Source organism: Acomys minous (genome assembly GCF_964271855.1).
Source record: "Acomys minous genome assembly, chromosome: 8".
In the NCBI taxonomy this organism is placed as follows: Eukaryota; Metazoa; Chordata; class Mammalia; order Rodentia; family Muridae; genus Acomys; species Acomys minous.
In genome coordinates this window covers 60,041,138-60,056,952 of record NC_140489.1, presented here as the reverse complement: position 1 = coordinate 60,056,952, position 15,815 = coordinate 60,041,138, and the positions used below count along the sequence as shown (strand labels likewise).

The following is a 15,815-nucleotide window of genomic DNA, read 5'->3' as shown; positions in this document are numbered from 1 at the left end:
TTTATTTACCTGTCTAGCTTCTCTGCCCTTCTGCCAAGTAGAACGTGTGCTTGAGGGCTACAAAGGGCCTGTGTGGTTTTCTGTTTGTTTCGGTTTTTGTTTTTATTACAGACACGGATTTTCACCTTGTCTGTTTTTGTTCATAATTGCACTGCTGTCCTCAACAGCCTGACTCAAACAGTAACATAATAGTATGTTAATACACTTTAGATGAATCAGAAATAGGGAAGGAACTTTAAGAGATTTTTAAAAACATTGAGGGGTTGGAGCGAAGGCTGAGCAGGTTAACCCACTTGTCATGCAAGTGTGAATGCCACGTACATGACAGGCAGTCATGGCAGCCTGGCTGGCGGTATCCTAGCACTTTAGGAAACACTGGATTCTCAGGGAAAGCTGCCTGGCTAGCTGAGTCAGAGGCTCTGGGTTCAAGTGAGTGGTCCTACCTATGTATAAGATAGAGAGCTCAAAGAAGACATCTCAAGGCAACCTCTGATCACCATTCGTGCTGTGTAACCTGCACACATACGCTCTCCCATGTGCCCAAACACTGGAAAGTCTGCACATGCATACTTGCATACACCACACACACACACTTTAAAAATTAAAAAAAAAAAAAAAGAAAACAGAGAGCACGGGTTTTATAAAACACCATAAGCAGAAGTTCTAAAAGATTCCCCACACCCCATTCTAAAATAAATCAGATTTATTCAGAGTTTCAAGTTATTCTGTGTCCCGACTTTGAAGTGCATCACAGGCTTACTGATGATATAATTAGGCAGTGACACTAATTGCTAGAGTTCAAAGATGAGTAAGGAAGGGAATTTGTGATGCAGAGTCAAAGGTAGCCTTTGGCCTCTGAGTAAGCGTTTGAGGCAGGCCATCACTGCCTGTGGGCAGATGTGTAAGCTGACAGGGTGAACAGGAAGGAGCAAACTCATTTGCTCATCCGTGGGTTTCTCTCTCCTAAAATGTTGTATTATGTTTGTGTAATCTGGTTTAAAAAAATGAGCCAGTTGCCAGGTAGGGAGGTGTGCACACCTTTAATCCCAGCACTTGGGAGGCAGAGGCAGGCAGATCACTGTGAGTCCCAGGCCAGCCTGGTCTACAAAGTGAATACAGAGCAGCCAAGGCTACACAGAGAAACCCTGTCTCAAAAAACAAACAAACAAACAAACACCAAAAAATTTAGCCAGTTGTAGTGGTGCATGCCTTTAATCCCAGCATTTGGTAGGCAGAGACTGGAGGATGTCTGAGTTTGAGGCCAGCCTGGTGTACTACATAGTGAATTCTAGGTCAGGACTACAGAGAGAGACTTTCTCTCTCTCTCTCTCTCTCTCTCTCTTTCTCTCTCTCTCTCTCTCTCTCTCTCTCAGTGAAAATCAATTATTGTATTTATCTTATTTGTTATGTTTATGAATGGTATTTTGCGTGTGTGTGTGTGTGTGTGTGTGTGTGTGTGCGCGCACGTGCGCGCGCGCGCGCGCGCGCGCGCGCGCGCGCGCATGCCAGGCACCCATGGAAACCAGAGGAGTGTCAGAGGCACTGGAACTGGAGTTACAGACAGTTGTGAGCTGCCGTATGAGTGCTAGAAATCTCTAGAAGAGCTCTTAACTGCTGGGCTAGCTCCTAGTTCCTTATTTTGTACGTCTATGTGTCTGTGCCCATGAATGAGTGTCACAATGTACATGTGGGTGTGAGAGGCTATCTTTCAGGGGTGGGTTCTCTCTTTCTACCATGTGGGCTCTGAGGATCGGTGGTGGAGAGTACTATTAGCTGCTGCGCCATCAGCTCCCTTTGTGGGCATCTCTTTAACTTCGTTCTTTATCCTTCATTGCTCCAAACTAAAGGAATGCTTAGCTCCGGAGAATTGAAGCAACCGATTTAATAAAAAGGCAACTTATACAATTTTAGCAGAATTAGTTGAAATGTATAAATAGGTTTGATGGAAGGTAAGAAAAAGCCTCTAGAAGCTGGCGAGATCTTCTAGAGAACTCAGGTTCAATGCTCAGCATTCACGTGGTGGTTCACAACCATCTGTTCCAGGGGACCTGCTCCCCTCTTGTGGCGTCTGCAGGCAGCAGCCACACACCTGGTTTACAGATGTACATAATGACAAAAAAACCCATAACAGATAAAGTATATAAATAAAAAAGAAAATCCCGGGGGCTGGAGAGCTGGCTCAGAGGTTAAGAGCACTGACTGCTCCTCCAAAGGTCATGAGTTCAATTCCCAGCAACCACATGTTGGCTCACAACCATCTATAACGAGACTTGTATACACAATAAAGAAATAAATCTTTAGAAAAAAAAAAAGAAAATCCCATTTAAAATAATAATTATAATAATAAAATTAAACAATTATTATTGTTATTATTATCTGCACCTTTTAAAAGCTTGAACTTAAATATTTTCAGTTATGATATGTGTGTGTTTGTTGGGAGCAGGGAGTGGCTAGTGTGTGCATGTGTGGGTGCCCATGAAGGCCTTGGCCCTGCTGGAGCTGGACTTGCAGGTTATTGTGAGCACTTGTGGAAGCTAAGAACCAAATGCCAGTGCTCGGCATGGGCAGTGCGCTCTTAACCACTGACTCATCTGTCCAGCCCCCATAGCTTCCAGGTTTAACACATTTTAAAATTCAGAGCTAAAGAGCCAGAGGAGGTGGCACACACCTTTAATCCCAGCACTCAGGAGGCAGAGACAGGCGGATCAGTGGGAGTTGAAGGCCAACCTGGTCTACAAAGCAAATCTAGGACAGCCAAGGCTACACAGAGAAATGTGCTCTCTCTCTCTCTCTCTCTCTCTCTCTCTCTCTCTCTCTCTCTCTCTCTCTCTCTCTCTCGTTTTTCCAGACAGGGTGTGCCACTACAGCCTAGTTTGAGAAATGCTGCCTTAAAAAGCCAAAAAGCCAAAAAAGGAAAAAAAAAATCCAAATTAGAAAGATAGCTTCTTTCAGTTGGTTGCTTGACTGATTGTTTGACAGATTGATTCTGTTTTGCTCAGACAGTCAGGCTCCATAACTCACTATGTAACCCAGGCTGGCCTCAAACTCCAGTGCCTCCTGACACAGGCTTTCCTGTTTCATTTGTTTACTTACATTTAAAAGAAAATTTGTATAAACTTTATTACTTTTTTTTTTTTTGAGACAGGGTTTCTCTGTGTAGCCTTGGTTGGTCTGGGCTCTGTAGATCAAGCTGGCCTTGAACTCAGAAATCCTCCTGTCTCTGCCTCCCAAGTGCTGGCATTAAAGGCATGCGCCACCACGCCCAGCTTAAACTTTATTACTTAAAGAGCTTACAAATAAAAACAAACAAAAACAACTACCACCAAGAATATGCTTTTGTTTTGTTTTCTCTTTGTAGCCTTGTCTGTCCTGAACTCACTTAAAAAAAAAAAAAGATATATTTATTTGTTATTTATACAGTATTCAGCTTGTGTGTATGCCTGTGTGCCAGAAGAGGGCACCAGATCTCACTATAGATGGTTGTGAGCCACCATGTGGTTGCTGGGAACTGAATTCAGGACCATTGGAAGAACAGTGCTCTTAAACTCTGGTTCATTTCTCCAGCCCCTGAACTCATTTTTTAATCCCAGGCTAGCCTTGAACTCACAGAGATCCACCTGCCTGTGCCTCACCAAGTGCTGGGATTAAAAGTATGTGCCACCACTGCCCAGCTAAGAATATGTTTTTAAGTCAACTAATTAGAATTATCAGGTGATTGTTTTCTAGCTATCACACAATGGTGGCTGGTGTATTAAATAGACATGTGCATCTTCAAGCCAGGCCTGGGAAGATGGCTCAGAGATTAATAACACTGGCTGCTCTTCCAAAGGTTGTGAGTTTAATTCCCAGTAACGACATGGTGGCACACAACCATCTATTATGATATCTGGCGCCCTCTTCTGGCCTGGTTGCTCACATGCAGGCAGATACTCTATACATAATAAATAAATAAAATTTAAAAACAAAACAAAACACATCTTCAGGCTGTGATCATTTGTACCAAAGAGTCCTTGTTTCCAGAATTGTTCTGAGGTACTTCCAAACTAGGAGTATATTCTTTTCCAGGATAGTAGAGAAATAATTAGGGACTTTCAACTTAGAAAAACAAAAACAAAAACAAAACAGCAATTTAAAAAAAAACTTGTTTCTAAATGAAAAAGCATGACTACATTTCTTGCGAACTTAGAAGCACAATTATCACACAGTTGTTTACCAGCATGGAGGCCTTTTCTGGGTAATAAATACCTTGGTTGGGAAGGAATAAGTCTTTTAGCTGGGTGGTGGTGGCGCACGCCTTTCATTCCAACACTCAGGAGGCAGAGGCAGACAGATCGCTGTGAGTTTGAGGCCAGCCTGGTCTGCAACACAAGTCTAGGACAGCCAAGGCTACACAAAGAAACCCTGTCTTGAAAAACAAAAACAAAAACAAAAACAAAAAGAAAAAAAGAAAGAAAAAATATAGACCAGGCAAATAGTTTTTATAACCGAGTAAAATTTAGTTAGACATAAGTAAATATATATGTAACAGAGATTATATTAGTAATCTATTCTTTTTAGTTTTACTTTTTTATATTAAAAAATGATTATGTGTATCTGTGTGTCTGCATCTCTGTGTGTGTGTGTGTGTGCGTGAGTATGTGTGTGTGCCTGTATATTTATGAGTGTGTACATGTCTCTCTGTGTGTGAGTTTGTGTTTCTGTGTGTGTGTGAGTATGTGTGTGAACGTGTGTGTGACTTCAGGTGCACTGTGGTGTGTATGTAGAGTTGAGAGGGAGCCTTCAGGAGTGTTCTTCCCTTCCACTGTGGGATCCAGTGACTGCAGCCAGCTTGCTCAGCACTTTAACCTGCTGATCCATCTCACCCACTTTGTTTACTTATTTTGAGACAGGCTTTGTTGTAGCCCAGGATTGCCCTGAACTCCTTATGTAGCCGAGGCAGTCTTGAACTCCTGTGTCCTCCTGCCTCTACTACCTGAGCGCAGGGATGAATGCATACACTATCATGACTGGATGTATTAGTTACTGATTTCTATGTAAAAAATTACTTCAAAAAATTAAAACTTGGAGCTGGTAGCTGGCTCAGTAGTTGTAAGAGCACTTGCTGCTCTTTCCCAACACCCACACCACGTAGCTCAAAAACACCTGAAACTCCAGCTTCAGGGGCTCCGACACTGTCCCTGGCCTCCACAGGTACTCACACACATGGAGCATGCAGATACATGTATGCATGATATACAGCATACATACATAAAAATAAATCTTTTTAATTAAGCAAAACTAGTCATGGTGGCACATGTGTGGAACTAACACTTGAGGGGCTGTTCCAAAAGCGTAAAGAGGCGACCAACCATTGTCTTCCACTGTCCCTGAGTGACTAGGCACAGCTTTTAGATTTGAGTTCCCCCCAGGCTGCATTTAAGGGTTTGGCTGGTGCTACAGTCATCTTAAGGGCAGTTCATAAACTGTGTATTGAACTGGGTGCAGTGGCACAGGCCTGTAATCCCAGCACCTGGGAGGCAGAGGCAGGCGGATCTCTGAGTTCGAGGCCAGCCTGGTCTACAAAGCGAGTCCTGGACAGTTAAGGCTACACAGAGAAACCCTGTCTGGAAAAACCAAAAACCAAAACCCAAAAAAACCCAGTGTATTGACAAGGATTGTTTTCTTCCAGAATGTTGTAGTGATAGCCTTATGTGTTTAATTCACACATAGCCCAAGTTACCCTCAAACTAACCGTGTATCCAAGGCTAGCCTAGATCTTCTTTCTGACCCTCTCGCCCCAGCCTCACCAGTACGGGAATTACAGGTATGCACCACTCACACGGCTCACTATTGACTTTCTTTGTTTCGCCACACAGCTTGCAGCTTCCCTCACTGAGCCAGCGAGAGAGGGGAAGGAGATTGGACCGATGGTCAAGCCTTTGTTATTCCAGTCTCAGGCAGAACACTTATCATGTTGCCATATTTTACACATTAAAAACAAGTTCTAGCCCATCATGGAGGAGGAAATTGCACAAGATGTGCAAACAGCAGATGGGGTGATGGGGGAGCCCTGCTGAAGGAGCCTATGGCAGGGACAATGAAAAGAAGGAAATCACCAAGTGAGAATGCCAGCTCAGCAGGAGTCATCGCGAAGGAATATCTTTCATGCACTGAGATGGTGTTACTGATAATGATCCCCTCATGACTCTGTGGTTAGGAATGGAAAGACGGCTGAGCGAAGTAGGAACGCTTTCCACGAGAGAACAAAGGCGGTTTTATGATTGAAATCACTATTTGTAGTTCGTGGCTGTTTTTGACTGCGCAAACAGGTTTCCCCTCCCCCTCAAGACAGCAAGGTGGTGCTGAGATTTAGAATTCAAAAGCAACTGTGGGCCAGCCACAGTGGTACACACTTGGAATCGCAGCACCGGAGAGGAGGAGTCCCAGCTTGCGGGTTATCGGACTATGCGGTAGAACCCATAGAAAAAGCCAAGTCAGAAAAGCAACCCCCTCCTCGCCCCAAATTTTGGGATACTGTAGTCATCGTCAAAAACATATTTAAGTGCTTACTTTGTATTATATTAGAGCCATACGAGACGACATTTGTTCTCAATTAGTCTGGGACGAGATTTGTAACCAATGAAATAGAAGCCTTGAAAGCTATTTATGTATTTATTTTTGTTTTTGAAACATTTATTTTCATTTTATGTGTGTGGGCGTCTTGCCTGCATATATGTCTAAGTGCTTCATTCGCGCCTGGTGCTGGTGGAGGCCGGAAGTGAGCACTGGGTTCTTGGAACTGCAGTTCCCGAGAGCTGCGAGCTGGTTATTTAGGTGATGAGAATTGAACTGGGGTCCTCAGGAGGAGAAGCCAGTGCTCTTAACCACTGAGCCGGCTCCCCAGCTCCCGGAACCAGGCTCTGACTGTCTCATATTCTGTGTCCTAAAGTCAAAAGGAGAAGAAAAAATTTGAAAAATCAGTGAGGTAGAGTAGCACATACCCGAAATTCTAGAAAAAAAGAGAATAACCTCCGCATAGTCTTCTTGGGGAGCATTCATGTCTACGTTCATGCATGTTTTCATTCATTATTTTCAATACAGTTTTTGAGTACCTACTGTGTGCCAGGCACATACTTTCTATGCCCTCCCTCGCTTTTCTTTCTTTCTCTTTTTCTTCCTTTTTTTGGGTGGTGGTGGTGGTGGTGGTGGTGGTTTGGTTTTTCAAGGTACGGGTTCTCTGTGTAGCCTTGGCTGTCCTGGACTTGCTTTGTAGACCAAGCTGGCCTCAAACTCACAGAGATCCGCCTGCCTGTACCTTCGAAGTGCTGGGATTAAAGGCGTGCGCCACCATACTAGACCTATTTTTTTTGGCTTTTTTGAGACAAGAGTTTCTCTGTGTAGCCTTGGCTGTTCTAGCCTCACTTTGTAGACCAGGCTGGCCTTGAACTCACAGCAGTTTGCCTTCCTCTGCCTCCAAGTGCTGGGATTACAGTCCTGCACTACTGCCATAACTCATTGTGATTATATTACTTTAATTAAAAAGAAGAAGAAGAAGAAGAGGAGGAGGAGGAGGAAGAGGAGGAGGAGGAAGAGGAGGAGGAGGAGGAGGAGAAGAGGAGGAGAAGGAGCAGGAGGAGGAGGAGGAAGCAGCAGCCAGGTGTGATGACGCACGCCTTTAATCACAGCACTCGGGAGGCAGAGGCAGAGGCAGGCAGATCACTGTGAGTTTGAGGCCAAGCTAGTCTACACAGTGAGTCCAGGCCAGCCAAGGCTAACACAGAGAGACCCTGTCTCAAAAAAAAAAAAAAAGAAAAAGAAAAAGAAAAAAGAAAAAAAAGAAAGAAAAAAAAAGGCCAAAGTGTTGCTGTTGTATATTGTTAGATGGCAGGGATATATTCTCTCGTATTTTCTTTTCTTTTTTTTTTTTTTCCGGTTTTTCGAGACAGGGTCTCTCTGTGTAGCCTTGGCCATCCTGGACTCACTTTGTAGACCAGGCTGGCCTCGAACTCACAGCGATCCGCCTACCTCTGCCTCCCGAGTGCTGGGATTAAAGGCGTGCGCCACCACGCCCGGCTTATTCTCTCATATTTTCAACTCGTGTGTTTATCATCTCATGCCCAGACCTGGCATGCTTTAATGCATGTGGGTAGTTGACATTATTCATTTGTCCCTAAAACATATTTAAAAATCATTTGGGGCGTGTGCTATGCATGCCATGCCTGTAGAGGCCAGAGAACAGCTTTGGAGAGTTGTTCTCTGTTTCTACCACAGGTCTGGAGATCCAAGCATGACATTCTAGTCCTCCTATGCCTTCCTTCCTAGTGCTGGGATTACATGTATGTGCCACCATGCCTCCTTTACATGACGCTGAGCAGCAAACCCAGGCCTTCACATGCTAGGCAAGCACTGTACCAACTGAGTTACATCTCAGACCCTAAATCAAAATATTATGTTGAAAACACTTAGTTCAGGTGGTCAGTGGTGGCGCACACTTTAAATCCTAGCACTTGGGAGGCAGACGTAGTCAGATCTCTGGGTTTGAAGTCAGCCTGATCTACAGAATGAGTTCCAGGATAGCCAGGGCTACACAAGAAAACTCTGTCTCAAAAACAGACAAGCAAACAAACACACAAAGGGAAAAGAAAAGAAATCACTTAGTTCAATTGGTTACCAATATTCTGTTTTACGGCAGTGGGGGGACTAAGCCTAGATCTTGCCTGTATTCAGTGTACTCTTTGCCATAAACACTACTGCCAACTTAAAATAATACCTTACTTACAAACTATTATCTGAATGAACAGTTACTGTAAAGGTGATTTGTAAATCAAGAATTCTTCTATTATTATTTCTTTTTTCTTTTCTTTTTTTTTTTTTTTTTAAGATTTATTTCTTATTATACAGTGCTCTGGCTGAACGTACACCTGCAGGCCAGAAGAGGGCATTAGATCACATTATAGACGACTGAGACACAATGTGGTTGCTGGGAATTGAACTCTGGACCTCTCTCTGCAAGAGCAGTCAGTGCTCTTAACCTCTGAGCCATCTCTCCAGCCCCATTCTATTACTATTACCAATAATGCTATTAGGGGGCTGGAGAGATGGCTCAGTGGTTAAAAGCACTTGCTGCTCTTCTAGAGGACCCCATAACTGCAGTCACATGGGATCTGATGTCCTCTTCTGTTGTGCAGACATACATGCAGAGAAAAAAGGCCATATACCTAAAACACATGAATATACATTTTTAAAAGATGTATTTATTATGTATACAATCTTTTGCTTGAAAGTACACCTGCTAGCCAGAAGAGGGCACCAGAGTTCAGTATAGATGGTTGTGAGCCACCATGTGGTTGCTGGGAATTGAACTCAGGACTTTAGGATGAACTGGCAGTGCTCTTAACCTCTGAGCCATCTCTCCAGCCCATGAATACATTTTAATGCAATTATATCAAGACATTAGAAGTAATTAACAAGAAAGCATTGGCCGCCACTGTATGCGGGCTTTATCCATGAGCATCCTATCAGCATTCTTTGAAGATGAGAGGAAACAAGTGTGGCCCCGGGAGAGGGACACAAATTCATAGCTGCTACTATTACATGATTTACATGTCTAAAAAACTAAGACAGCTGTGATGGTGCATGCTGAGGCAGGAGAATCACTAGCTTGAAACCATTCTGGGTACATAGCAAATTCTAAAAAGAGACCCTATTTTAACAAGGGGAAGAACTGCATTGTTCTCTGAGACATGAAGACATGAATTCTTCAAGCAACTCAAAGCCAAACATAGGCTTGTCTAACTAAAACACAACCATTAAAAATGCATCCTCGGAAACTTTTGGTAAAACACGTATTACTTTTTCAATAAAGAAAACTTTGGAGCCAGGCATGGTGGTGCACGCTTGTAAGCAGCACTTGGGAGGCAGAGGCAGAGGCAGAGGCAGAGGCAGAGGCAGAGGCAGAGGCAGGAGGATCTCTGTGGATTCAAGGCCAGCATGGTCTACAGAGTGAGTTCCAGGACAGCCAAGGCTACACAGAGAAACCCTGTCTCAAAGTAAAAAACAAAAGAAAAAAACTTTGGAGTCAGTCACATCCTTGAATACTTGGCAAGTTACCCGGTGGAACCCGAAACGTGTGAAACAGTGGGTCCCTGGTGGGGCAAGGTTCTTAATGTCATGAACGGACAAACAACAGCATGTCAGGAACGCTAGGGGAGATCTTGGTACCTGGGATCTAGCTAGAGATTCACCGGACACTGTTTCCATAAGGGGTCTGTGAGCATCTGTGAAGGGGGCGACTGCATGCATTGTGGCCTGGGCAGCAGCTGGATTCTCACCTTATATTCTTAAACATCTGGTTTGTGCAACAGGGAAACAAGTTTGGAAAGCTTTGTGCTAATCCTTCTACGCCTTGGCCAAGATCTAGTATTTGGATTGTACTTTGAATTTAGTCAGTTTAATAGTTGATATACCTGCCTGGCAGTGGTGGCACACACCTTTAATCCCAGCACTTGGGAGGCAGAGGCAGGTGGATCACTTTGAGTTTGAGGCCAGCCTGGTCTACAAAGCAAGTCCAGGACAATCAAGGCTACACCCTTGATATACAGTGCTCTGCCTGCATGTACACCTGCACACCTGAAGAGGGCACCAGATCTCATTATAGATGGCTGTGAGCCACCATGTGGTTGCTGGGAACTGAGCTCAGGACCTTTGGAAGAGCATGCAGTGCTCTTAACCTCTGAGCCATCTCTCCATCCCCTAATTACCTTTTTGTTGCTGTTGTTTTTATTTTGTTTTTTGAGACAGCAATTCTCTGTTTAGCTCTGGCTGTCCTGGATTTGCTTTGCAGGCCAGGTTGGCCTGGAACTCACAGAGATCCACCTGCCTCTGCCTCCCTGAGTGCTGGGATTACAGGTGTGTGCCACTGTGCCTGGCTATGCTTCCCCAGTTTTCAAGCATTCTCCGTCTTATGCACTGAGTCCAGAAATTGAAAAATACATTCTCTGTAACACTCAGGATTGTGCACACTTAGCTCAGAAAATACAAGAAAATGAAAAGATGTGGTATTCCACCACCACCCAGGATGGTGTGAAGGGACCAGGATCAGTCTCCCATTAAACCAGCACTGGAAGAGAGCACTGAGCGGGAGGGCTACATAAAGAAGCTGCATATATAGTGATCCTATATATAAAAAAGAAGCTCTCATGAAATGACTCAGATCAGTGTTTGCTTGGGCAGTAGGCAGGGGCGGGATGGATGACACGCAAGAGGAAACTGGGAAGGACGGAGATGGGCCGATTGGCCACACCGTGACCATTCTGTCATTTCAGTAAAACTACTCACACCACCAACACTGGATATATTACTGTGAAGTGGTTAGTATTCAACCACTGTCACCTCTTTTCCTACCAGAGTCAGTCTTTTTAATTCTTATTTGTTTTATTTATTTTTGGTCTCACATAGCCCAGGCTGACCTGGATCTTACTAGTAGTGGAGGATGACCTTGAACTCATCCTTCTGTCTCTACTTTCCGAGTGCAGGATTACATGTGGGCAGCCTTGATCCTTCAGCTTTGCATATGCATGTCCCCTGGCCTCAGCACTAACTTGTCTATACCCCCCAGTAACTTTTATTCTAGATGGGGAAAAACGGCTAGCTTACCCACTGGTCTTAGACCCGATGCCTTATTGAGTTGGGGGCATCCTGTTTTGTCTTTTAGACCTCGGTTAGCAAGCTTCACCTTGCTTCATGTGTACGATCGATCATTCATAAAGTAAAATGTATCCCTGGTGCTGTAAATGGTTGACAACTATGAATATGGTGGGCATCCATCTAGGTCCCCAGGGAACGTGCATGAGAGCACAAATAGAAGACTGGGGTTCAGTGAGGGCTTTGTGCCTACATGTAACAGAAATGGGCTGCAATGACCATGATGAACCTAGTGAAATTTGTGTAATTTTTTTAAAAAAAGGTTTGTTTTATGAGCCGGGAGGTGGTGGCACACACCTTTAATCCCAGCACATGGGAGGCAGAGGCAGGTGGATCTCTGTGAGTTTGAGGCCAGCCTGGTCTACAAAAAGTAAGTCCAGGACAGCCAGGGCTAACACAAAGAAACCCTGTCTCGAAAAACAAAACAAAACAAAACCACCAAAAAAACCAACCAAATAACAAAAATCATCCTATCTTAGGTGCTTCAGAGACACAGTAAATCGGATACGATGAGACCTGCCATTTCCTTCTTTCTTGCATGAAAGAAGCCACTGTCAGGCTTCCTAGTGGCATGTAAAGTAAACTCAGAATAAAGGGGCAAACAAACATTTCAAATAAATATTTTAATTTTCATACAGTTTACTTATATGTACATACAGCTGCTGTGTATGTGTAGTCATAGAGAACTACTGCAGGTGCATGATCATGCATATAACACTTGAAAGGGAACATACAAAGCACATGGATTAACAGCACACTAGGGAGGGTTACTTCAGTGCTAGAGAACCTTATATAAGTGAATTTGCTCAAGAGCTTCTCCGTCAATGTCCCTTTGTAGGTACACGTCAAGGTTCAGTGGTATCTCTTCCACCCAGGAAGACAGCTGCATATTAATCTATGAGAAAAAAAGTATTAACAACATGAAATTTCAGAATGATTTTATTATTTAGAATTTTACAATATCACCTTAAGTAAGTTACACAACAGCTTTTTAAAGGACCTATTTTTATATTTATAAATGTTTATGTATACGCATGTATGTGTACTTTGTGCCTGGTCACCAAGAAGGCCCAGGAGGGTGTCACTCCCTGGCCCTGGAGTTAGAGCTCACCCACGTGAGCTGCCACATGGGTGCTGGGAACAGAGCGCAGGTCCTCTGCACGAGCAGCACGTGCTCTTAACTGCTGACCCAGCATCTTGCCAGACCCCCGCACAACAGGATTTTTACTATGGTAACATTTACATGAGTAATTTTCGTTTTACTCTGATTCTGAAACTTGAAATTTTTTCAGAAATACTTATAGATTTATTTATGTCTATGATGTTTTGCCTGCATGCAGACTGTGAACTACCAGTGTGTGCCTGCTGTCCACGGAGTCCCGAAGAGGGATTTTCCTGGAACTGGAGTTATGACAGGTTGTGAGGCACCTTGTGGGTGCAGGTCATCTTTTAGAGCAAACAGTGATCCAACTGCTGAGCCATCACATGGGCCTGAAACTTGTTTTCTTAAATAAGAAAGCAACAAAGTCATCAAGTTTATATATAAGAGCTCTTCCATAAACGTCTTAGTTTGTGAAACAAGATGGCCTCCAGCCAGCTCTCAATCTTCCTGTCCCAGCCTCCCGTGTAAGGGGAGTATAGACTCTGCACCAACATGTGTAAGTTGCATTTTTTTTTTTCGAGACAGGGTTTCTCTGTGTAGCCTTGGCTGTCCTGGACTAATAACTTTGTAGACCTGGCTGGCCTTGAATTCACAATGATCTGCCTGCCTCTGCCTCCCGAGTGCTGGGATTAAAGGTGTGTGTCACCACTGCCTGGCTTAAGTTGCAAAGGTTTTAAACAACTGATTGTATTTATTATTTGTGTGGATGTCTACTCATGTGTCAGGTACATGCTATCTCTCCAGACCTCATGAGTTTTTTGTTTTGTTTTATAATTTTTTAGGATCAGGACTTCCTTATATTGGCCAAGATAGCCCTGAAGTCATTCATGAACTTCCTCGTTGCGGCCTCTGGATTGCTAAAATTACAGGTACAATGGCTGTCTAGGAAGATCTGTGTGCACTGTATGAAAGCTGTTATTTTGGGGCTGGGGAGATGTCTCAGCAGCTGAGAGCACCTGCTGCTCTTGCGGAAGACCCAGGATTGGGTCTCTGCACTCACAGGGTGGCTCACAACCATTCCTCAGCACAGGCCCAGGGAACTTAATGCTCTTTCCACCAAAATGGGCAGCAGGAACACACACACTCGGTTCACATTCATACACGGAGGCAAAAGTTACACAAACAAACCTTTAAAAACCTGTTATTTTGGTAAGTGAAAAAAAAAAACCAACTAAATTGGCTTACGAATATAAATATTCTATTATAAATTAGAAATTTAGAATGAATATATTTTGGCTTTGGTTTTGGTATTTATTTATTTATTTATTTATTTATTTATTTATTTATTTTTTGAGACAGGGTTTCTCTGTGTAGCCTTGGCTGTCCTGGACTCCCTTTGTAGACCAGGCTGGCTTCGAACTCACAGTGATCCGCCTGCCTCTGGTTTTGATTTTAAACAGGGTCTTGCCGGGCGGTGTTGGCACACGCCTTTAATCCTAGCACTCGGGAGGCAGAGACAGGTGGATCCCTGTAAGTTCGAGGCCAGCCTGGTCTACAAAGTGAGTCCAGGACAGCCAAGGCTACACAGAGAAACTCTGTCTCAAAAAACCAAAAAACCAAAACAAACTAACAAACAAAAAACCCAGGGTCTTACTATGTAGCTCTGATTGGGCTGGAACTCACTTTGTAGACCAGGTTGGCCTTAAACTCAAATATTCTCCTGCCTCTGCCTCTGAATTGCTGGGATTAAATGCATGCACCACTATGCCTGACCAAGAATATATTTTAAAAGGCATGTTTGCATGAGAATGGGAAATTATGGTAGGATCACACTATTGATGGACAGGGCTCTCACAGGAAGAAATGAAGCAGGTAAACTGGAATTAGCATCTTTCTTTACACATTTCTGGATTACTTCCTTTGCCGTAACAAGCACAATTAGGGCAGGAGAGATGGTTCAATGTTCAAGAACACTTGCTGCACAAGCAAGTGGCTCTAGAGTCTATGGGACCAACAATAAGCATCCATCATCATGCTGCAGTAGACCAGCCTGGGCCAGAGTTAAAAAGAAATTTTTTTTCTTCTTTCTTCTCCTCCTCTTCCTCTTGTTCTCTTCCTCCTCTTCTTCCTCATCTCCTCCTCCTCCTTCTTTTTTCCCCCGAGACAGGGTTTTTCTGTGTAGCCTTGGCTGTCTTGGATTCCCTTTATAGACCAGGCTGGCCTCGAACTTACAGTAATCTGCCTGCCTCTGCCTCCTGAGTGCCGGGACTAAAGGCATGTGCCACTACGCCCAGCAAAAAGAAATTTCATACTGACTTAGGAAATCAAATTGCACATAGAACACAGTCTTCCTCTCTACTTGTTCGATTCTGAGACCCTTGAACAACTTTGACCCTACTGCAGCCCTTTATTTTGTATGGCAAAGGCTCCATATATAGCCCGACTGGCCTTAAAATGCACTCAGCACCTGTTCCTTTTCTGCTACAGGACAATGTGAGGACGTGGGTACTCAGTTTTTGAGTTTAGTTTTTCAGAAGGGGGTTCTGTTAACCAGGTTGGCTGTGAACCAGTGGGTTCAAGTGGTCTTCCTGTCTCAGCCTCCCATGTAGCTGCGGTGCAGGCTTGTTACCTTCCTCCTTAGCTGTGATGTGGGTGCTAAGTCTCTTACCCACACTCGAGTGTTTATTACCCTCCAACTATCACCCCACAGTTATTAAAACTGTGTAGAGAAACAAGGGAATCTATATCCACATATGAAATAAACCACAAAACAGTACTTTAGCGGCACAGTCTTGCTATTTCTAGAATGCTATAATAGTTATCAGAAAAAAACAGTTTTGATAAGAGAAACGGTGAAGGGCTGGGAATATAGTACAGCACTTGCCTAGCATGCATGAGCCCTCTGGGCTTTCTGTTTGTTTGCATTTTCAATGACAGAGTTTCTCTGTGTAGCCCTGGTTATCCTGGAACTCTCTCTATAGGCCAGGCTAGCTTTGAACTCAGAGGGCCTGCCTCTCCTTTCCAAGTGCAG

At 43.8% G+C, this 15,815-nt stretch overlaps 1 protein-coding gene and 1 long non-coding RNA gene across 3 annotated transcripts in view; one reads left to right on the top strand and one right to left on the bottom strand.

Annotated features, from left to right (window-relative positions):
- Window positions 1–1,038: 1,038 nt before the first annotated feature.
- The window catches only part of LOC311603331, a 98,732-nt gene continuing 83,955 nt past the window's right edge, over window positions 1,039–15,815 (top strand). Inside the window, exon 1 of the long non-coding RNA XR_014781051.1 lies at window positions 1,039–1,070. This is a non-coding gene — a long non-coding RNA (uncharacterized lncRNA). The remainder of the gene's footprint in view (window positions 1,071–15,815) is intronic.
- The window catches only part of LOC311603320 (uncharacterized protein), a 42,414-nt gene continuing 33,443 nt past the window's right edge, over window positions 6,845–15,815 (bottom strand). The window contains exons 8-9 of one of the 2 annotated variants that reach the window (XM_084792368.1): window positions 12,470–12,577; window positions 6,845–6,922 (exon numbers count right to left, since the gene is read on the bottom strand). In XM_084792368.1, the coding sequence (XP_084648494.1) occupies window positions 6,860–6,922; window positions 12,470–12,577 (171 nt within the window). In that variant the 3' untranslated portion in view covers window positions 6,845–6,859. Of the gene's footprint in view, window positions 6,923–12,290; window positions 12,578–15,815 lie in introns of those variants that run through there. The other variant, XM_084792369.1, reaches the window with a different exon arrangement.